The 24,031-nt window shown below is 43.5% G+C and overlaps 1 protein-coding gene and 1 long non-coding RNA gene across 17 annotated transcripts in view; both read right to left on the bottom strand.

Moving 5' to 3' along the window:
- Window positions 1-34: 34 nt before the first annotated feature.
- On the bottom strand, window positions 35-15,008 carry LOC128349693 (uncharacterized). Its single transcript, XR_008318923.1, has 3 exons — window positions 14,933-15,008; window positions 2,147-2,258; window positions 35-232 (listed from the first exon to the last, which is right to left on the bottom strand). It is a non-coding gene; the product is annotated as an uncharacterized LOC128349693 (long non-coding RNA).
- A 3,588-nt stretch (window positions 15,009-18,596) lies between these two features.
- The window catches only part of MBNL2 (muscleblind like splicing regulator 2), a 122,360-nt gene continuing 116,925 nt past the window's right edge, over window positions 18,597-24,031 (bottom strand). For all 16 annotated transcript variants that reach the window (XM_053306403.1, XM_053306406.1, XM_053306405.1 and 13 more), the window contains one exon: window positions 18,597-22,559. In XM_053306403.1, the coding sequence (XP_053162378.1) occupies window positions 22,545-22,559 (15 nt within the window). In that variant the 3' untranslated portion in view covers window positions 18,597-22,544. The remainder of the gene's footprint in view (window positions 22,560-24,031) is intronic.

Below are 24,031 nucleotides of genomic sequence, written 5' to 3'. Positions count from 1 at the left end.
GAAAGCCTTTGCTCTCTCCAGATAATTTGCAGATAGCTTTCTGCTCTCTTTAGCAAAATGACTCATGCAAAGGGAAACTTCTAGTCAATTTGACTCTTCCCATGGTTGCCAGTCAGTCATTCCACTTATAATTAAAGAACTGGTTCTTGAGAGGTGTCTCTAAGCATACTTTGCATTGCACAATACTTTTAAAATTCTTCTGGTGGCGTCGTCATACTTATTGGAATCTCACCTGAAAAGATTAAAACCATGTGGTTTTAATTAAACCAGGCACCATTCATACCAAGAGAGAATGAGAGATCACACCTAAACTGTCTTACAATGGACTAGTGACTGAAGCTGGGGAACAATTGCAAAATGATTCTTGAACAATATTTATTAGGATGCTGTTGCATTTTCATTTGATATCAGGGTTGCAGATCTTATGTCCAAATGACTAGCTAAGCCAGTGTTCTTCATTACAAGGCCCAAGGGCCAGTGGTAGCACCCATTGACTTGAAGTGCAGCTCCCTGACTGATTATTAGTAAAACCCCAGCTGAAGCCCAACCACACAACTACCCTGGCATCGGACAAAGGCAAACATACCTGCCACACACACACACTGCTTTCCCCAGCACTGCTGGGTCTCCTTTGAGGGAAACAGACCTCTGGATGTGCACATGGAGCACTGGGAAGTGTAATCCTTCACAGCCCTTTCCCCATAAAGCTCTGTGTGCACCTTTTAAGATGGTGCTGGGGCTTGGCAAGTCTCCGTTTTCGTAAAGCACCCCCTCCCCAGAATGCTGGGGAAAGTGCAGCACTCATGGAGGTCAGCACATTGGAAAATGGTTCTCACTAAGTATGTGCACGAAATGTATTTTGAGCCTGAAACAAAACACAGATGGCCGAAATGTTTTGTCGAAACAGTGGTTAAGCTGGTTGTTTTGATGGAACAAAACGTGAAACCTTTCAAGTGTTTCAGCCATATGGAACAATGGGGAAACTCAGAGAACACCCCATTGTTCCCCATGGGTAGCTCCTAGGGACACCAAAGTGGGTTGGGTGGTAGGGCATGATGGGTGCTACCTACCACCCCCCACAGAAGGAATGGGCACTTGGGTGATCTTAAATAAATTGTTAACCTTTTCCCCAAACCCCCATATTTGTTAATAATTGCCCCCTTGCCCACTTCTTTTGTGCGTTGGGTTAGTGGTAGGTTTTGTAAGGGTTTTCATGGAAAGAGTGGGCTTGACTTGCTTTCCCTGCAGATGATCAGGCGGCTAGCTCTGGGCGGCTGCATCAGCCACCCACACAATTACTGGCTCTGACATGGAGCCACCTGGGGTGATGGGGATCGGGGGCCTCCAGGCCCCCAGAAGTCCCAGAATGCCCCATGCGAGTGCACAGGACATTCTGGGGAGCACTCCCCCGATACTGGGATGCTTGCTGCCTCCCCCTCGGGGGTCTCCTCATGAGTCACTGTGGTGCAGAGCTGTGCTGTGGCGATACAGGTAAATGGGGTTAGCAGAGCCTCTATGACTCCTTACTTCCTAGCATTGCAACAGCTGCCACAGCAGCACCCTTACTTAGCAAGCATAGCCATAAGCTCAACAAGAGCAACTTCCTCCTTTGGGTCCCGTCCCCCCCAGCCAATAGGGACACAGTTGCCCATGACAACACTTGATTAGTATGATAGCAAGCCAACCAAGAAGCAAGGAGATTGAAAGCCAGTGCCAGGAAACCAATCGGCAGGGGGGGAAATAGGCCTTCAAAATGGTGCTCAAAATGTTTCTACTTGAAACGGTGTTGTTTTGTTCCCAAACAGGCCCTTCATTTAAAAGACATGTTGTTTCGAGCCTGAGAAACTCAAAATTGCATGTTTTGAGTCAAAATGTTTTACACATCCCTAGCTAGCTTCCTTCCTTCCTTCCTTGCACCCCTGTGGCCCCTGCTTGAAAAACAGGGGCCACTGTGGTGCAAGAAAGAAAGAAAAACAGTGAAGATCACTCTGCTAAGCTTTGGCTTAGAATCCTAAAATGATGTTTCTCTTCAGGTAGATGGAGCTGGAAAAACTATAGAGCAATGACTCTAAAACTAGAAAGCAGACCTCTTCAAGGACACAATTGCTGGGGACCTGACACTTGACCCAAATTAAGCAACACTTACCTTTTATTAGTGTGATAAGGCAATGTGTATTGAAACCAAGGGCCTGCATCATGTAGAAAAGGTATTAAGCCATAAATGTGTGTAATTTGATCAGTCAGACTGTCAAAGCTTCCTGCAAAGAAAGTTAGGAATTATGATTTGTTGAAAACATTATTAAAGATGCATCCCTTTAGAACTGGCTCATTCACATATTAATGCAAAACATGAAGCAAACCTGTGTGACCTTCATGGCCTGTGTGAGCTACCATATAATGTTCAGTGAACATTGCTCACCATTCTGCCCCACAATTCTTTCTCTAATTCTCTCCAAATAAGCTAAATTTTGTAAACAGGTATATTAAACTCACGTATTTACACTGATATAACCTTTTACTGTTAACAAGGGGAATTTAAGCATGGGTAATTAATATGCATTTCAATCCCACCCTTACCTCTCCATTGCTAGTGAATGTAGTTCTGTATCTTGTCAATGACATAATCTACAGGCATTCAGATCAGCAAGAAACTGACTTTTCAGTTTGAATGGATTTTTCAGGTTCAGAATCAGAGTCTCAGCTGTGTTATCACAGCAGTAGAATAAAATTGACCATATAACATTTTTTCTTTTTAAGTACTGTAGATTTTGTTGTGGTTTGTGATTATTTAGCAAAGCACCAAAGAAGCTACCACTCCAGTTAGAGTACAGAATTTAGTTGTTGCAGCTGTTTAAGTTGCATGCATGGAGATTGCTGTAGAGTCTAAACTAAATAGGTTTATTAGTGAAATACATTTGGAATAGGAAAGACCTATCCTATCTATCAGCTACATAATGAATAGGTAGGGAGAGAGAGAAATGTTTCCATCTTCTCTCTGGGAGGAAAGGAAGAGGACTGACTTGCTACAGGAAGCACCTGAGGAGTCAAAGCAAGGGTCACGGAGTAGTGGCAAGCAGGGACAGGTAAGGAAACCCTCACTAACTACCTCGACTCCCAATGCCCCTAGTGGTCATTAGGATAGTTGGTGCAAAATGTCAATGCACTCCATTTCCCAACAGATTTAACCTTTACCTATGTACTCTTCACTTTCAGTAATTTTGGAGTGCAGTACAAGCTCCTTAGGATGCCATGTGTCATATTTTGTATCTTCTTTCTTTGATATCCCACCTAGAGTCTTTGGCGCTTGACAACAACACAATTTAAAACATTTAAATCAAGAGAAAAATCTACTTTCCCAATAACCTTTAGTAGTATTGCATAAACATTTCAAACAGGAACTCATAAGAGCTGTTAGTTCTGCTTTTTCAAGACTTCCATTTTCCAGTTGTCCTGTAGCAGCAACCAGATATCCATTTAGATAGTGCAGCTTTCTTTAGATTTATTGCCTGCCCTCTCTCAAGCACTCAAGGCAACAGTAGTTTGTTTTATGGGAAAGGGTGAGGGGGAGAAATAAGTTAAATGGAGAATGCCCCTTACAGTTAAGGATTCTTAATGGGAATAAAGCTACACAAACCAGTTTTCTATTACTTGCCCTGCCACATAACGACTACAAACAATGCCTGCCTTGGGCACTAAGTGAATCCCAAGTGGCTTCATTCTAAGCTCAGGAAAGAGAGAATGCAGTGTTCTCACGGTCTTGTTTATTGTCTTGTTGACCCATGCATTGTTTCTGCCTTCCCTGCTCGCCACACCACACTCGCAGACGAATGCCACTGCAGCGAGCAGCGTGGCAGCAGGAAGCCTGGGGAAGGATGCTCTGCCTCCAGGAATCCCAGAATGTGCTGCCTGAGCAGTGCTGTGCGTTGAGGGATTCTGGCTCTGTGTGTGCTCGGGCTGCATGCAGCCAGAGCATACACACAACCCTGGACCTGGGGTAAAGGGCGCGCTCACGCCCTTTAACCCAAGTAAAAGTCAGGAGGCAGTGCCGGGATCGGCCCTAATACTGGTGCCACACACAAGCAACACTACCCAGGTAAGGCTGCTCATGTGAACAGTCTCCATATCTTTTGAATATGAATACAAATATTTATATACCGCTTTTCAACCAACACGCCCAAAGCAGTTTACATACAGACATTAATTAATTTCTATAATCAAATGGCTGCCTGTCCCCAAGGGGCTCACAGTCTGAAAAAGAAACATAGGAAAGACACCTGCAACAGCCACTGGAGAGATGCTGTGCTGGGTTTGGATAGAGCCAGTTAATCTCCCCCTGCTAACTTAAGAGAATCACCACTTTTAACAGGTGCCTCTTTGCTCAGTTAGTAGGCGTATTACTCAATTAGCTGCCAGAACAAACAAGGCCACATGTTGGGAAACCCCAACATCACATTCTGATAAAGCAAGAGCACCTTTTCCTCATCAGAGACTGATTGATGAGACGATATCACCTTATCAAGATATTTCGATTGCATTGATGAATATAAAGAACAGTAGAGTACATAATAAGGCAAATCTTCACTCTGAAGTGGGCCACATAAACAAAACCTTTGTGCCAACATATTTGGTGATATCTATCATCAATCATTGCTGTTGGCATGGTTTGTAACAGAGTCATAACTGCCTGGCATGATTTATAGGTTATATACTAACCTATGTGGTTATATTAACCTATATGGTTGCTTTTCATAATCAGTAGAAAATTTTAGTTGTTCACTGAGAGTTTTCACCATACTGGTGATTTCACCATGAAATCTAATCCAACATACAACATAAGAACAGCTCTGTTGGATCAGGCCCAAGGCCCATCTAGTCCAGCATCCTGTTTTACACAGTAGCCCACCAGATGCCGCTGGAAGCCTACAGGCAGGAGTTGAGGGCATGCCCTCTCTCCTGCTGTTACTCCCCTGCAACTGGTACTCAGAGGCATCCTACCTTTGTGCAATGATAACTTTTCAATTGACAATGAAATGAGAAAGATCAGTCTTTTATAAAAACAACAAATACAGAATGCTGAAGAACTCCAAATCCTGGGCTTGGTTATGAAAATCAAAGCTAACAAATAAGAGGCTCTCCACAGGAGCAGAATGGAGACCCGAAGGTTTGGTGGGGAGTGTGCTCTGCACACAAGTACTCCGCCCTCCCTGGGTGACCAGGTTACCGGCTCTGTCATGCAGCCAGTGGGTATTGGGGCCCCTCGGCCCACGAAAGTCTCAGCATGCCCTGTGCGAGTATGTGGGGCATTCGGGGGGGGACCCCTAAGGTGGAGAAGCTTGTGTCCTCCTGGTTGAGGGACTATTTGTGTGTTGTGGTGTGGAGTCGTGCTACGGTGGCACACAATCACCAAAATGGGGTTAGCGGAGCGCTCGCTTTGCTAACCTCATTTTAGTGGAGGGGTATTTAGGTGGGCTAGCTGCCACTGAACCACCGGGCTTGCCCGCTGGTTCTCACGACTGCTGGAAAGAAGGCTGGGCTCCCTTAGCCCGCTTCCCAGTGGTCGTGAGAATAGCCTCTCAGTGGGGCTATTCACACGATTGTAGAAAATCATGAGAACCACTGGGCTCGGCTGCGAGCCCAATGGTTCTTGAGCGCGTAACCCGCTCAAGTAGCCTGCCCCTAAAACCGGGGTTATGGAGCGATCGCTCCGCAAACCCAATTTTTAAAATCATGAGTAGCCGCGGCTCCGCACTGCAGCTACTCAAGAGGAGACCCCCGGAGGGGAGGCAAAAAGCCGTCTCCCGGATCCGGGGGTCTCGCCAGCATGCCCTGTGCGAAGCATCCCTTGTGCGCTCTCACAGAGCATGCTGGAGCTTCCGGGGGCCGATTGCCCCCCGCTCCCCCCAGTCCCTGCCGGCTCCGTCACAGAGCCGGCAATCATGTGGGCAGCCGATTCGGCTGCCCAGGGCTCCTGCCCTGCTTGTGTGAGCTCATTGAGCTCAGCCCGCTCTCCCCGCTCACTCTCGCAAACCAGGTCTCACTGATTGTGAGACCCAGCTCAGTGTATTACAGAGTCAGGGTTAAACTCAGTTCTATATTCATGCCTTGGAATAGGATTACCTGCCAAATAGAAGAACCAGATTTTTAACACAGTCATGTCGCACAAGTTATATGCTTAGAAAATGGAGGAAATGTTCACTGAGAAGAGACAAAGTAATAGTCTTCTTAGAGATTAATTTTTATTGAGACAAATATTAGCACTATGTGGAAGCTACTTTAAATTGGTCTCCATGTTGGTTGTCTCATACCTACAGCAAAAATCATTCACATACACAATAGCTTGCTGTGGATTGGTTTTTTTTCCTATGCCACCACACACTTTCTTTTTTCAGTTTGTGGTGGGATAGAGAAAATCCTTTTAACTGCATCATAAGTCACTGCTCATCAATAGTTGACAGCAGGAGACAACTGCTGTGAGAAACAATTTAAAGCAACCAGTATGTTACAGATATTTCATATTATCCAGCCTTAAAGAAAACTTAGTACCTCTAGCCAATGACTTGTTGATATCCAGCCCTAAGAGGTGACAACCAGTGGTCCATCAATGTACATGTGGAGACATTCATTTACTAATAAAACCTCAACTTTGATTTCTTCTAGTGTTTCTGTGCATATGTCAGCACTGGGAGGTAGGCAGCCAAAGAGCCAAATTATCTTCAGGACTGCAGACTAGCATTTCTAGGCAGCTCCAGCTCTGGCCCATTTCTGGGCCAGAAATTGAAGGTATCAGGCAGAAAGGGTGGTCTAAAACAGTAATTCAATGTCCAGGGTGCAAAGGCACTGTATCTTTCAGAGGGGAGCGAGATAAAAGGAGTTAGCTGTTAGAAGACAGCCATGATGTTATCTAGGCAAATAACTAGGTCTTACAACAATTTATAGCCAGGTCAAGAACCAATATTTTGTCTGAGGGCGAACCATTCTGGAGAGGACACTGCTACCCTTTCCCCTCAATTATGCAGCATTGAGGAGCTCACTGTTCGGGATACTGGCATGCAGATCAGAAGATTCTTAGCTCAAGTCCTGGTTGATCCTGACAGAATGTTTAAAGTTGAAGAGACATTTCTCAATGGAGATCAGGGAGTGATCAATATATGGTTACCATAGGAACTCAATCAGTCAATATATGGTTACCATAGAAACTCAATTCATTGTAGTAGTAGTAGTAGGACAGAAAATCTACAAATACGAATTACTCGTGGTGAAAATAAAAAAGCAGCTACCCTATGCCATCCGTTTTGTCTGAGAATAGGGTGAGGCACACCTGGAACTCTGATTGTGAAAGCAAATTAAGATCAAGGCTGCATTCAGATGTAATGACTAACCATGGTTAAACCTGGCCTGTAACTCTGTTACGCCCAAATGCATGAAACCATGGTTATGACCTGAAAGCTGGTTTGCCACGCCAAACTCCGATTGGAACTTTCGATTATCTCTAAGGTTCACTGCCCACTGATGTCTTGCTGCCAAGGTGTTATGTTCGACCGCTGACGCAGCTATAACTGCAGTTTTGCGGAAATTTTCAAATCCCAATCATAGAGGCAGTGGCGCAGACCTGCCTAGGGAATAGGCTGCTCCATGCTTTCGGTGCTTCTTGCTGGAAGCCTCTGGGAAAATCAGCCACACCCCTCCTGGCAGCTATGGAGTTGCCAGGCTACAGAGACAGTGCCACGCCCCATCCCAGCCTGGCCAGCCTGTCAAGCTGCACAGTTACTCGGGGGCAGCCCTGATTCCCACTCTGTCCTGTGCTCCTCCCACCTGGCAAGTGGTAGGGAGATGGCACAGGATGACAGGACGGGCACTAAGTGCTTTGCTCCCAAGTAGGGAGCAACAGGCATGGATACTTACAAGCACAAACACTCAAAGTGTCAACATTAGCAGGGCACCCCATCAGAGGGGAGCAAATGCTTGGTGGGGGGAGGGAGCCCCAGGATCAGGTACAAAGGGCAGAGCAGCAAGGTTCTACTTTTTCACATATAGGTTGAAGAAAGGGTGGTCACCCCTTCCTCAGGTGGGGATATTTGTTCCCTAATTCTTGCTCATGAGAAGGGCTGCCTGTGATGCCCCATCTCAGACATCATCATGCTGGAGACCTAGCCCATCACCCAGGGAACGCACACGAGAGTGGCAGACTAAGAGGAGTGATGGAGGATGCTCTAGGCAAGAAAGTCGTGGGGACAGGTGCTTGGGCAAGTGCTGTCCCAGTCCTGGTGACTGCTGCCAATCCACTGTCAAACCCTGCACCGTGCCAGCTCACACACCCATGTGGGGATGCACACCTCTGCTCACGGCCCCAAAAGGAAAGCCCATTGTGTGCTGGAAATGGACTTTTCAGTCCCAGGAATGCAGGCACCAGGAGATCTGCATAAGATGCCGTGTCAGACCCAGCCCAGGAACTTTGAATGGGTTTCCGCACCCAAGCTCTGTGCCCACACCATCCACACATGTGGGTATGCCCTGGCAAATGGGCCCCCTCATGGAGGGTTAGCAGTCACCCCTGCTAACCTGGCAAAGAGGCATCTTTTAACGTGGTGATTCTCTTTATTTAGCAGCGGGAGAGTAACTGGCCTTATCCACCCCCAGCACAGTACCTCCAGTGACTGTTGCTGGTGTCTATCTTGTCTTTCTTTTTAGACTGTGAGCCCTTTGGGGACAGGGATCCATCTTATTCATTCATTCATTCATTCATTCATTCATTTATTATTTCTCTGTGTAAACTGCCCTGAGCCATTTTGGGAAGGGCGGTATAGAAATTGAAATAACAACAGCAACAACAATAATAACAACAGCAACAACAATAACAACAAGTTAAAATAATCAACATAGCAATACCAGGGGATAGCAGAATAGAAGAAAAAGTAATAGAAAAAATCACCAAATACAAAGATCTACAAATTGAAATTGAAAGGCTGTGGCAGAAAAAGACCAAAATAAGCCCAGTGGTAATTGGCGCCCTGGGTGCAGTTCCAAAAGACCTTGAAGAGCACCTCAACACCATAGGGGCCACAGAAATCACCATCAGCCAATTACAAAAAGCAGCTTTACTGGGAACAGCCTATATTCTGCGACGATATCTATAACAACAGCAACAACATTGACAATAAAATTCAGCCATCTCATGTCCTTGGGAAGGACTTGATGTCTGGATAAAACAAACCAGTCAATAACACCTGTCTGACTGTGTAAATAAATAATAACAATAATAAATAAGCGCAAGGTGTGCCTGGGAACAGGGATTTGGCCGAGTGCTGTCCCAGTGACTGCTGCGAAGCCGCTGTCAAACCCTGTGCCCTGTCAGCCTGCATGCCCATGTGGGGATGTGTGCCACTGCCCGTGGCCCCAAAGGGCAAGCCCACTGTCCTAGGCCAGCTGGAAACTGAGGCTCTCCATTCCCAGGAATCCACGTACCAGAAGATTTGCGTACAATGCCATATCGGACCCAGCTCGGGAGCTTTAAAAGCGTTTAAAGAGCAGCACCTGAGCCCTGTGCCCACATCATCTACAGAAGCGGGTATGTCCTGGCAAATGGTCCCCTCATGGCAGGAATAGCCAGCAAGGTCAGGGCATCTCCTCTCCATCCATGGCGCAACTATTGGTGTGTGTGGGGGGGGCGTGCTCCTCTCTGCCTTTGAGGGGCTGCCACAAGCAGGGATCCAGGAGCAGCAAAGTTCTGCTTTGTGATGGATCTGCCTGGACTGCTCTACCAGGGTCTCCCGTGCCCCTTGCCAGCATGCCTGCCCACACGCCCATGTATACATATGCACCCCTGCCAGCGCCCTGGAATGGTCATCCCACTGTCCTGGGTGTGGCTGGAGAACAGGGGCTCCCCTCTCCCACTATTCCCCATGCACGCAGATCTGCATACGGTGCACAGACGGAGCAGGACCCAGGATCGTGATTGGGTTTAAAGGTCTGCCACAGTGTCTCCCTCTTCCCTCCTGTCTGAGCAATGACACCTGGAGTGTCAAGCTGTCCTCTGGGTGCATGCAAAAGTTTGCACAGGGAAGGAGGGTAGGGAGGGGTTAGAGGAATCTCTTCTAGTTTTTACACGGAAAGGGTGGGGAAGTGGGTCCCAGCCACTTCCCATGGGGGTGGGTTACAACCCAGGCTTACTCATGAGCAGGGCCAGAAGGATCAGAATTGCGCCAGTTTTTGGAGGAATCCTTCCTCTGTGGTGATGATGGGCACCAAAGCCCACACAGACTACGCTTACTCACAAGAGTGTCAGGCTATGGGTGTTCTAAGTAGAGCTGTGTTGTGTTGCTGTGTGTTGAGAAAGTGGTGGGAAGGGATTCCAGAGACTGCTTTCCTGATCCCGGGGAAGGCAGCCAAGGTGCCACAGAAACAAGCCCCCTGCCTGGCTGTGCACATCTGTGTACAGGTGCACCCTAGCCTGCAGCCCCTGCATCCAACCCTACTGCCCCAGGGCTCGGGGAGAAGAGGAAAGTGACCTCTCCCATGATTCCTGCTCATCTGCATACTGCACACAGATGGAGGGGAGCCAGGATTTTTTTTATTGTATAACAGTAGGACCTGTTGGCCCACTCCACAGCCATGCATGCTGCCAGACTATGGCACATGAGGTGTGAGGATATCCTCTGGAGTGTATGCAAGGCTTCAGAAGAATTCAGGGGGAGATAGTGAAAAATTCTTTTCTATTTTTTAACAGAGAAAGTTGGGGGCTGCTTTGAGTTCATTGGTGGTTAGGTAGGCAACTGAGCTTGTGAGCTTCCAGTCTGTGGGTAGGGATCATTTGTTGGCAGACAAAGCATAACCATATTCCCCCTAAACTGGTCCTCTCACATGTGAGCCCACTGGGCAGTAAGCTGCTTGTGATGGATTTTCCTGGACTGCTCTGCCAGGGTCTTCCCTCCCAACATCTTCCCAGGTCATGGTGAGACAGATCCCCCAGCATCCTTTGCCCTCCCCTATCTGCATATCCCATGCTGTCAAATGAGGATTCCCCCCTCCTCTCCTGTCAATGAAAGCAGAATTCCAACCACTCCCTCCAGGCCCCCAAACAGCCTGAGAATTAGTGTTTGCATGGTGCTTTTTGGGTGCAGGGTGATTTTGAGATGCTGAGACGTGTTTACAACGACAAAGATTAGAATAATTCAGACGGTGGTTTTTCCTGTGACACTCTATGGATGCTAAAGCTGGACCTTGAAGAAGTAAGATAGAAAAGATATTGATGCTTTTGAATTTTGGTGCTGGAGAAGACTTTTGAGAATACCATGGACAGCCAGGAAAACAAACAAATGGATCATAGAACAAATCAATCCAGAATTTTCACTCGAGGCACAAATGACCAGGCTCAAACTATCATACTTTGGACACATTATGCGAAGACCCAGCTCCCTTGAGAAATCCATAATGCTGGGGAAAGTGGAAGGAAAAAGAAGAGGACGACTCGATTACAACAGCAATGAAAGGACCACTGAGAGACCTTAAAGGCCAAGTTGAAGACAGATCATCCTGGAGAGAATCTATCTATGTGGTCGCTAAGAGTTGACACCGACTTGACGGCACTTAATCAATCGATCAGTCATCAATCAGTGGTGCCATGGTAGGCAGAAAAAGCACTGGCATTGCAGGGTATTTAAAGGGCTTGGAATGCCCTTTCCCTGCCGCAGGCAGGCGGAGCACTGCAAAAATGCACAATCACATTTGGCACACACCCCTGAAGTTTGTGGCCAAGCCACTAATGCTATGATGCTTTGTCCACTGTCTGGCCGCAGAGCAGGCTGGGATCATGCTTGAACACCGAGCAGCAGGGAGGGGCTCCCTCTCCTGCAACCAGAGTTTGGCTAGCCGTGGTTTGGAGAACATCTGTTGCATGAATTGGAGTTAAGAATTGGAACCCAGGTCATGATTAACTACGGTTAGCCATTATGTCTGAATGCGGCCAAGGGCTAGTAGAGAAGTGAAGGAGGGAATCAGCTGGAAGAGCTATGATTGCTTTCCTTCACTGCAACAATAAATTTCAAGGGATAAATGCAGTGTCTGGGGTAAGAGGCAATTAATCTTTTTATTAATCTGGAGTAGTTAATCTGTCCAGCACACTTTGCATGGTTTACTCCTTTTTCCTGATTTTCTTTGCAAACACAGTGATACAATAACCAAAGCATATTTCCTTGCCTTTTGTCAGGCACAGAAATGAAGAAGCCACAATTACCTGAACATCACATAATGGAATCCAGAGAATAAGTCACTTACACAACAGTGACTTAGTCATATTCAAAGAGTCATTCAAACATAACTCTAGGCTAAAGGATTCCCTCAGTACATCACAGGGAGAAGGAACTCGAGACCAAATATTTTTGCTGTAGCGATTATGATTTCAACATGATTGAATGAGCAAGCATGGCACTGAAAAACCTCATTTAAAAAGCATAAAGGGTGTACACACACACACACACACACACACACACACACACACACACACACACACACAACACAAGCCTCCTAGTTCGTTACATTAAAAGTTTATTTTCTTTAAAAACAACACTCCTAGATACCCCAGAGAAACACCACAAGGTGGCACTATAGCCAAAGATGTATCTGTTTTGTAAACCATGGCCGGATTAATTTCTGGCAACTGAAAGTAACTGTGTGATTTGACATTTAAAAAGATTACTCTGCTTTGTTGCAGCTTTGTCATAGGGTAATTACACATAATGTATGTTAAAGTGTAATCCACACTAAGCATGCTTCCCTGGGTTTGTTCTGAAGGCACCACTAAGCATACTTGCTCTTAAAATACATACAGGCAAACAATGTGGGAAGGGAATAACACAAATACTTTAGGGAACACCTCTATCCATATTTGGCAACCTCCCCACATTGTGATCAGCTGAGGGCAACCTGCTTCAAGCCACCTCAATTTGTGATGTGCTTACAACTGCAAGGAGGAGTAGAGCTTTCTTTGTTGTACCGTCAAACTCTTGAACATTCTGCAGTAGAGATGAAGGCTCTGGCTTGAAGCCTGTAGATGTTGAGACATCACTGCAAGATGCTCTTATTGTAGTCAGCACTGAAGGCTGTGAGGTGTCGCTATAATTGAACAAGGAGAAACAGATGTCCCTGAGCCCCTGAGGGAGGGGGAGTTCCACTGGTTGGATGACAGCATGCTCTTTGCTCCCCCATCTCACGCCTCTGGAGAGTGGCATGAGTGTCCTAGGGCCCACTCCAACCATGTTATGACCCTCGTTGTGGCATAAGGTTTAAGAGGTTTCTTGTTTGTCTTTTTGCACGCAAATTTCACTAGACCGGGTTATGTGTGTCACAATTTATACTGACCTCAGTATAAGGCTGTGAAGAAGGTGGTTGTTTGTCTGTCTGTTCCCTATACATTCCCACACCATTTTGAGCTATCAGGACCAAGCTTTGCAAAGTAACTATGTGAGTAACATAGGGTACCCAAGAACCCTGACAACCACCTCGCACAGACGGATATACGGTATATATACAGACGGATATAGATGGTATAGCCACAAAACCTATGGATGTAATAACAAAGAAACTCTCGCCCGAGCAATGACGGGTACTTAAAACTAGTTCCCTTTATTAGTAAATTGTTTGGAAAAAAGGGGAAAGGACAGACCAGGAGGGGGTCCCTGCCGTGGTTCACACTCTTGAAGTGTGTAAAGGTAAAGTGTGCCGAGTCTCCTGGCAACCACAGAGCCCTGTGGTTGTCTTTGGTAGAATACAGGAGGGGCACCTCTTAACGTGGTGAGTCTCTTTATTTAGCAGGGGGAGAATAATTGGCCCTGTCCACCCCCAGCACAGGACCTCCAGTGACTGTTGCTGGTGTCTATCTGATGTTTCTCTTTAGATTGTGAGCCCTTTGGGGACAGGGATCCATCTTATTTATTTATTATTTCTCTGTGTAAACCACCCTGAGCCATTGTTGGAAGGGCGGTATAGAAATCGAATAAATAATAATAATAATCTCCCGTGCAGTATGAGATGATGCCTTTCGGCATCTTCCTATACTGCTGCTGCCCGATATAGCTGTTTCCCATAGTCCGGGAAACATACCAGCAGGGATTTGAACCAGCAACCTCTGGCTTGCTAATCAAGTCATTTCCCCACTGCGCCATTAGGTGGCACTTGAAGTGTGTAGCGACAGTTAAAACAAACAAACTGCCCTATGTTCAAAGAATTGGTGTAGACTGAGGGCTGTGCATGAACACTGCCCTCATAATGGGTGAACATTGGCAGCACAGAGAAACATGAAGGTGTGAGCCCTCAGGGCCAAACTACAGCAAACTACCATTTGCTTTTGGGGGAGGGGCAATTTTCTGGAATGGTGTAGCCCTAACATCACTGTTTACCACACTCCCAGCCTGGATTGGGGGTCCTGTTCAGTTTTTATTTTTAAAGTTCAACGGTGAGACAGCATGGTATAGTGGTTAGAGTGCTGGACTAGGACCGGGGAGATCCGGGTTCAAATCCCCATTCAGGCATGAAACTAGCTGGGTGACTCTGGGCCAGTCACTTCTCTCTCAGCCTAACCTACTTCACAGGGTTGTTGTGAAAGAGAAACTCAAGTATGTAGTACACCGCTCTGGGCTCCTTAGAGGAACAGCGGGATATAAATGTAATAATAATGATAATAATAACAACAACTTAGGATTTAGCATATCTTCTAAGGACACATTCAGCGTTATGCGTAGTTTGGCAGAGCCAGCCAGAACTGGCAGTTTGGCCATAATGGATCTACACCAAATTCTGCATTGTTATGTGTCATTAGGCATATTACGTTGCCAGTATATCAACTAATTCAGACACTTGGACTGGACCATTCTTTAACATTGGTGATTCATCAGATGGCTTGGACTTTTGAACAACATGCCAAGGCTGAATACTCACATACATTTTTCTGCAGCTGCTGACGGGAGAGATAAATTCCACAGTTTATCAATCAAAGAATGAATTATTACAGAATTTAGTTCACACCCTCCCCTCCCCCCCTTTTTCTGTCAGAGTTAGTGTTAAGCAGGGAAAGCTGTGAGTCATCAATTTCCCCCTCCCCCTCCCAGCTGCCTTTCCCACCTGATAATCAGGTGCCTGATTAGATTTAGGGAGAATATCTGGGATATAAAAGTGTGGATTTTAAACCATGAGACATGGAACACTGGAGTTTACAACTGTACGTCGAAATGTCTGTTCTTTATTTGTAGTTTTTAATTTTCTTTTCATTTACGCTGGACAGAAGAATTTGGTGTAGATCCATTATGAGTATTGTGTCGCTAGTATATCAACGAATAATAAAACTGACACAAAAAGCTAAATCACTGACAACAATGGACTCCAAACACAGCCAGATCAAATGCTAAACCACAACCACACTTCATATGTTCTTCCTTTCATTGCCTGTCCCAGGTGAGCTGCACTCCCATCAGAATCCCAGCACCGGCTGATTATCTACTGCACGGCCACCCACCAACAGAAGCAGGCGGTGAGCATACTGCCTCTATCTATCCTGAAATGGCGCCGGCATGCCTGGCAATAATTCAGAAGGTTCCATCCAACACAGAGTACAGGTGAAACTCGGAAAATTAGAATATCGTGCAAAAGTCCATTAATTTCAGTAATGCAAATTAAAAGGTGAAACTGATATATGAGACAGATGCATTACATGCAAAGCGAGATAAGTCAAGCCTTAATTTGTTATAATTGTGATGATCATGGCGTACAGCTCATGAAAACCCCAAATCCACAATCTCAGAAAATTAGAATATTACATGGAACCAAGAAGACAAGGATTGAAGAATAGAACAATATCGGACCTCTGAAAAGTATAAGCATGCATATGTATTCAGTACTTGGTTTGGGCCCCTTTTGCAGCAATTATTGCCTCAGTGCGGCGTGGCATGGATGCTATCAGCCTGTGGCACTGATGAGGTATTATGGAAGACCAGGATGCTTCATTAGCGGCCTTCAGCAATTCTGCATTGTTTGGTCTCATGTCTCTCATCCTTCTCTTGGCAATGCCCCATAGATTCTCTATGGGGTCAGGTCAGGCGAGTTTGCTGGCCAATCAAGCACAGTACACTGTATACTTTTCAGAGGTCCGATATTGTTCTATTCTTCAATCCTTGTCTTCTTGGTTCCATGTAATATTCTAATTTTCTGAGATTGTGGATTTGGATTTTTCATGAGCTGTACGCCATGATCATCACAATTATAACAAATTAAGGCTTGACTTATCTCGCTTTGCATGTAATGCGTCTGTCTCATATATCAGTTTCACCTTTTAATTTGCATTACTGAAATTAATGGACTCTTGCACGATATTCTAATTTTCCAAGTTTCACCTGTAGCTCTATGCACACTCCCATTTGAAATGCTGGGAGTTGGGTGGAGCTTAGGGAATGTGCCTGTATTGTCTCAATGCCTCATTAGCGAGGTGCAAAAGCAATTTGGGCAGCTGCAGCCGAAATGTTTTGGTGGGAGTGGGGGAGCAGCAGCTTCAAGAACGAAGCACGCAGGCCTGGGGGCATGATAATCTCTTGTAAGAATACTTCAGGTACTTTATCTGCAACCACACCAGCCAGTATTTGTGCATTCTTTAGTTAGCAACTGCTTTCAAACATTTGTCTTCTTGCTCAGTGCCACATCTTTTCTTGGTCTGAGTTAAAGACAAGCCAACAAGGTATGTTCTGAGGCATTCACATGTCCAGGTTGGAACCAAAACTTCATTTTCAATCTGTGGGTAATGTGTTTCTGTTGGTGTGAGTGCTTGAGATAAAAGCAATAGGAGGCCAGTGCCTTTGATCTTGACATTGCTGCAAGACCCCTGCAATCCCAAAGTCGGAGGCATCTGTAGCAACATGTTTCTCCCCAGAACAGTAATGTTGGACAAGCACTAGCAGTGAACTGAGGGTCTTGTTGAAAACTGATTGTTGTGGCAATGCTCAAACCCATGAGTTCTTTTCACTCAGCAGTTCTTTCAGTGGCTTTGTCATCATTGCCAAATTAGGTCCAAACTGACCAAGATAGGTGGCTATACCCTGAAATCTGCACAGTTGTTGGACATCCTTGGGTGCTGGTAAACTTTTGATCGCAGCTCTCTTGGTGGGGTCTAGCTGAATACCATGTGATGTGATCCAGTGTCCACCAAAATAAGCTGAGATTTGGCAAAATTACATTTCTCATTTAATGTAACTCCTGCTTCCAGGAATGTTTAAAGGACATTGTTCAGATGGGTGTCATATTGTGCTCTTGTAGGAGCAAATACAAGGATATCATCCGCATGACACAGAACTCCTTCCAGGTCTTCTAGCATCTGCGATACGCAAAGCTGATAGCTCAGAGGTGGAGGAAATTCTGAAGGGTAGTCTTGTGAAGCAGTTTTGCCCACATGAAGTGATAAAAGTTAACTTAGCAGATCCCTCCGCTAAAGGAATTTGCCAAAAACTGGCCCTAGCACCTAGTTTTGTAAACACAGTGGCTCCTGCTAGTTGTGCTAGCATGTTTGACAAGGTAGAATGTGTCTTTCTCAGAAGATGTATTTGCTCAGTTGTGTCTTGTCAACACAAATTCTAATTTTGTCACCGGGTTTAGGTAGAGCCACCATTCTTGCACACCAAGGTGTTAGTTCCTCAATCCTTGTGATCACTGCCCTCTGTTCTATTCTAGTTGGCTCTTCTTTGACCTTCCCATCAATGGCAAGGATGCTTGTCTGGGTGTGGTTATAGCATAAGGAACTTCATCTGGCTTTAACTATGCACCCAGCATCTTGCCAAAACCTTTAAAAACTGGTGGGTATGCCATTTGATTATGCGTTAAGGAAGTCTGAGCTGGTGTTTCATCTCTCTGGACAAGTTGCAGTGCCTTCACTGCTGGCAATACAAGAAATGGCACAGCTAGATCACATAAATATTTTGTACTATGCTTCACTGTAGTGTTGTTTTGGCTTAGAAAAGTATCAGTACTTTGAGTGCAATATCCCCTGACATTTGGTTGGACATTTGGCTTCAGGCATTTGTTTGGAGGGGTGAGGGTGCCATGGTTGTGTGGCTCATAGTAGAAATTTGGGGTGGCTATAACATCTGCACTTGTGTCAACCTTAAAGCTAATTGGCCAACTATTAATGTTTATCCCTGTCAAGCAGACAGCCATATACAGTTGGAGTGTTCAACTACTTCATCCAGAAACAATTTCTTCCTCAGCTGTAGTTTGGTCAATCACTTCATGGACAGTTGGCAGAGATCTACACACTACAGCATACTGACCCTTGTTTTGCATCTCTGACATGATGCTTCCCTAGCTGGACATGCAGCACATGCATGTGCAGGAATTCTACTACACCTTCTGCATTAGGTCTTATCCTGCTTATTTTGATAGAGTGTCTATTGAGAGATCCACTTGCAAACTTCTCTGTCTGAGAGCATCCTAATTTTCAGTATTTCTTTAGATTCTTTTTTATTACCCCAAACGTTTTAAAATGCAAGATTCCCTTCTGCTCTTTCTCTATTATCACAATTTTGCTTTTCAGTATATCCCAACAGTGAAATAACTCTGAAATACCAGACTAGTTTTAAAATGCTTCTTTTTATTTCCATGGTTTCACATTGGGTAATTAAATAATATCTCAATAAACTCATAAATGGGTATTTAACAGGTTGCTAAGTAGTTACAGTACATGGCAAGACACAGGGATTTATTTGACTGTTAGTGAAAGTATGCAGTGTAAATGTCACCACTGATCACTTTGTATGGGCAAATTAAGGTATTTTGGTGAAGTGCCCTTATAGAAAATAAATAGAGAGACATCTCAAGTAACTTGAAATTATTTGTCCCGGCTTCTGTTCTCACTGACTATATTGGCCCATTTCATGGTTGTTTCAAGGGAGTTATTTGAAAATTAAAAATAAAACCAACATAAGGTAACCATCATTAGACATTCTTTTTCAAAATATAAATGAAAATTTGGCAAATAATATTTATACACAAAAATAGTTTTAGATCTTTCCAAATGCAATGTATTCTACAAAATTACTCTATAATAAATAAATAAAATCATGTTCTTGTATACTCAATAATCATGTTCTTGTATACTCAAAAATAATAATTTTATATTTATGCTAGCTCTTTCCTTACTATTAGCACAGATTGAACGTGAGGGACACAGAGACTAAACAGACAAAGAGCAATTGAACTTGGGCAGAAGAGGGCAGAGATGGGAAATTGTGACTTTGTGTTCTTAGAGTCAGCAGCTTTACCTCTAAATGGACAGGAGCAAAGTTGTATTTGCTCTGCTTTCTGCTACTCTAGCTGTCCTACTGAAATTAAGAGGGATAGTCTGGCTTTGTGGGTTCGTATGACTGGCATGCAAGATTGGGGTCCCATTGTAAGTTCTAAAGAGTGCATTCTGGTGGTATCTGAAAGCCTGAATGTTTGTGATCAGGCTTGTGGTTCAACCCAATGATTCAAGCCAGGATAAGGTGTGGCAAGCAGCAAACCAGTGGGATTAAGCTAAAGAGTGAGATCAAGAAATAGAACAAAGCAAGCAGTAATTGGTACATTGCTAGAGGGCTACAACATTAGGGTGTGGCTGAAATGGAGGAACACTATGTGGAAAATAGTTGCGTGTCTGGAGGAGAAATCAGGTCAGGAGTGAGGATCTAGTAAGGAACATGAGCAGGGAAGCAACAGCAGTTCAGAAAAAAGGTAAATGGATCTAATGAAAACGTTGTGAGGCAGGAACAGAATGGAGAAATCAGAGATGCTTAATGAAGCACTGATTTACTATTGGCGGACTGCATAGGGAAGGGAAAGCCAACGACTTAGAAATAAAGTGTGGCTTGTCAAGCAGTGCTGGGAATGAATGAATTAATAGGTTTTCGAGAAGTCCTAAAAGCAGTCAACAGTTCAAGTCAGGGCTATCCAATAGCTTGCTAAGGAAGGCAACTACATTAAAAGACTGGGTTGTGTGGACCTCATTCCTGCTGATGCTGATTTCTCTCGGTCTGCAAAACCTCTGCCTCTCATGTTCTTACTGTGATTCTTAAACAACTTATTCCAGCATAATTCCAATGACATCAACATGGCTATTCTGGAGCAAATGGTCTAAGAGTTGACATAAGTATTACAAAAAATTGTAGGAACAGAACAAACTTGTATGCCAATACAGTGGATCTCTTTTTTTAAAAAATACATTTTCTCTTTTTCTCTCTTAGTTCAGGAGTAAAACTCATAGGTATTGAGTTTGATCATTAATGGAAACAAAATAATATTGGAGGGATAAGAAAATAATTAGTAAGACATATGTTCACTAAAATGTTTGCTTTCTACATTTTAAAGATTTAAACAACATACATAATTTGCCATTTAGTACTACCAAATGTTGAAATGGATCATTAACAACAAAAAAACCCACCAAAAAATACAAATGAGAAACTGCCATGTCAGTAATCTAGTTATAATGACTGAAAATTTACAAGTAAAATAAAAGATACATATTCTTCACAAATTAAAACAAATGAAAGATTACAAGCACTATGCTTATCATCAGATTCTGCATTTTCCCCTGTTTAAGTGATCCAATCTACAGTTTTAATATAAACAGATATTAGACATTTGAAAAACCAAGATTAACACTGAAAAATAATTTCATTAACAAAAAAAATCAATTAGTGCTTCTGGTCTTTCAGAACAGGCAGTGCTGTTGAAGCTAAAGAGCTTAGAATCAATCTGAAAAGGCTAAGTTAAAATACTGCAATCATCCATAATGTTCACATGGAAAACAGATGTTTCAAACAATTATACATATTTCCATAGAACAGCTGCTTTTTTTTAATAAACAATAATTTAAAAACTATGTATATGATATATGTGCAACATATAAAATGTGAAATGTGACATATTTGGTACAATAGTGTAGGAAACAAATCTTAAAAACAAACCTCCTACATTAATCAAATGTATATAATTACCTTGTAAATCAACACAGTATTTAAAAAAGTAAACATTAAAATCTGTTTTGTCCATATATATGTATATATAATATGTATATAGCTGTATTAAAGATATCTTCATATTTCTGTGACATAAAATAAGCTTTTAAAGAAAAAGGTTAAAAGAACTAGTTTCTTTCTCTGTGCTGTAATCCGGTTACAACTTCTTTAACCCGATTTTAAAAATACGGCAACAGTAACAATGGATTAAACTGAAGCTCTCTCTACATCCTGTTCAATATTTTCCTAATCATCTAGATTAAAGTCACTTATCAGATTTTCAATGACTGCATTCAGTTTTAGTTAAATTAGAATATCATGCTAATCTTTTCATCTATAGTCCCATTTATTTAGCTGGGAAGAAGTTATTTCATAACAAGTTCTTTTTGGTAACCTGATTGTAAATCTGAAAGCTTAATCACTTGGTGTAGATTCAATTATAGACCTTAGCGTCACTAAGTTTCAAGTCTGATGTGGCACTTTAGGCACTTCTGCAAAGGCTTCTTTTTAAAAAATATTTTCTCTCTTTGTAAAATAACATAGTCAAGACTTTGTTAGGGGTATGAAAGTCATACCGTGCAAATGTTTAATTTAGTTCTAGAATGCCATGATTCCGGTACAGCTTCTCCATAAACACCCAATATAAGCTCATGTGCATCTCCACAATTTGTGCTTTACCTTGGATTATCTATTTGGAACTTTTAGGTGGTGATGTGCACCAATACAAGGTTCTTTTTACATCACCTCCTTTGTCTTGGCATCAACTGCCTAGCAGAGAAGTAAGTGTTTTAAGAGAGTACAAAATTGTTAAAGGGTTAAAAGTTAAATCTGTGGTTGGTGTATCTTGTCCATGATCCAAAGAGCTAGCCTGGCACACCCAAGGGTGTGCACATGCCACAGTGTAGGTTTTGACTTTCTTCCTGCTTTGAGCAGCAGACTCCTGTGCCATATCAGAAACTACTTTTGAAACTCCCCGCAATCCAAAAGTGGTTTGCCATGTGGACTGGAGTAGGGCTGTCGGTCAAGAAACACATGTCCAAAGTGACCTTGGCCATGTGGAATTAATCATGTGGTTCTTTGGATCTTGGGCTTAGTGGCCAATGTAAATCATTTATTGCTAACATTGAAAGATTCAAAAGTCGTGAACCCTACAATAATACATGAATAGGACTACTTACATTAGCTATAGTTATGGTGGTAAGACAATATTTCTAAGAAGTAAACGGTGTTGTATAAAACCTTTAAAAGTAAAATGTTATCCTTTTATGTCTTGAACCATCACAGCTGGCATCAGGTAGTTAACTAGATTAGTTTGGAATATACTAAGCATACCATATTTAATATTCATATATGATATAGCAGCACTAGCTCTTTAGGGTTTGTGATTTGTCCAGACAAACAAACTCTTTACTCAGCATGCAGTTTGTGGCAATTCTATTGAGGAAGAGACAGGGTAGTATGTACAGTAACAATGCTTTGCTGTTCTCAACGAGGCCTCTTGACATTCCATTCCATTCCTGTTGGCTACTTCAGTATTATCTGTTAGAAGAAAAGAAAACAGTGTTGGATGTGCTGTTGGAGCTTTGGTCTTCTTATGAATACAGCTTTTTTCCTGCTTCACTTTCAAATGACAACACAGATTCACCTGAGGTTTTTACCACCTACACTTATACTGCATGCAAGCCTTTTACAGCGTTCTTACAGTGTAGTGTTCTTGCACATACCTGTGGCCGGCATATCCTGCAGATTAATGTGGGCAGTTCTGAATCACCTGTGCTGCTGTGGGTGACCAAAACACACACCCATGTTGCTGTGCAACAGGGCTGTGCCACTATTACTTAGCACTGTACGATTCCACACTGCTGTGCATTATTCCCATTGCAAGTCACATTGCAGTGTGCAATCATGCAAGAGTAAGAAGTAGCAGAATATCTCTGCTGTACAACATGGTTGTGTGGTTTAGACACCTGCAGTGGCATGGGCAGTTTAAAACTGCTCATGTTATGCCACAGGACATGTCAGCCATTCATTTTAGTGGCAGCTATGCAGAATTCTTTTCTTGGGCGAAAAATCCCAGATATACATACTTAGCACATAATTCCTTCTATGGCACACCACATGTCTCCCAAGCTTCCCTATGGCCAATCCCTTGCCCTCTGGTTTGTCAAACAGTGATGAAAGTTGCATAGCTCAGCCTGCTTGCTCTGAATGACTCAGGGTACCATGCTAACTTGGGATTCTCCTGTGCCATATTCCTTTTTCTACATGCACTTTTCCCCTTACATCTGGCTTGGCACTGGAGAACAAACCTGGAGTGGTTATATTAAATAGTGTAAAATATGAGTTATTTCTTAAGTGCCTAAAAGGTGCTATATAAACATGATATTAACAATGATGACTCTGCCTGCACATTTACAATCTGTCTGTATATATTTATTTATTTAACATATTTGACACTCTGTTTTTTAGGACACAGACCACACAAACTGGCTTACAAGTTTAATTAAAAGGAACAACATTAAAATACTAAAACAATAAGAAAGACAGATTTAAAAAAAACAATAACCCTCAAAGCAGCAGCAAAACACAGGTTAATGAGCCAGTGGCAAGTACAGCAATAAAAATAAATTTAAAGCTGCAATGAAAAAAAAAAGCTTTATAAAAGAGCAGAGTCTTTACAGCCTTATAAAATACTGCCAGGGTGCCTGGCAGATATACTTAGCAAGAGAAATCCAGAGCCACTGCACCAACAGGAAAAAAAAGCCATGTCCCTGGTCCTCACAAAATGGATGTCAGATACTAGTGGGTCAGAGAGCAGTGTTTGAGTAAGGACGTGGTGACAGTCAACAACCTGGATGGCTTTAAGAGGGGTTTGGATGACTTCATGGAGGAGAGGTCTATCAATGGCTACTAGTCGGAGGGCTGTGGGCCACCTCCAGCCTCAAGGGCAGGGTGCCTCTGAGTACCAGTTGCAGGGGAGTAATGGCAGGAGAGAGGGCATGCCCTCAACT

Source organism: Hemicordylus capensis, chromosome 3 (assembly GCF_027244095.1).
Source record: "Hemicordylus capensis ecotype Gifberg chromosome 3, rHemCap1.1.pri, whole genome shotgun sequence".
NCBI classification, from domain to species: domain Eukaryota; kingdom Metazoa; phylum Chordata; class Lepidosauria; order Squamata; family Cordylidae; genus Hemicordylus; species Hemicordylus capensis.
This window is presented reverse-complemented; position numbering and strand designations above follow the sequence as displayed.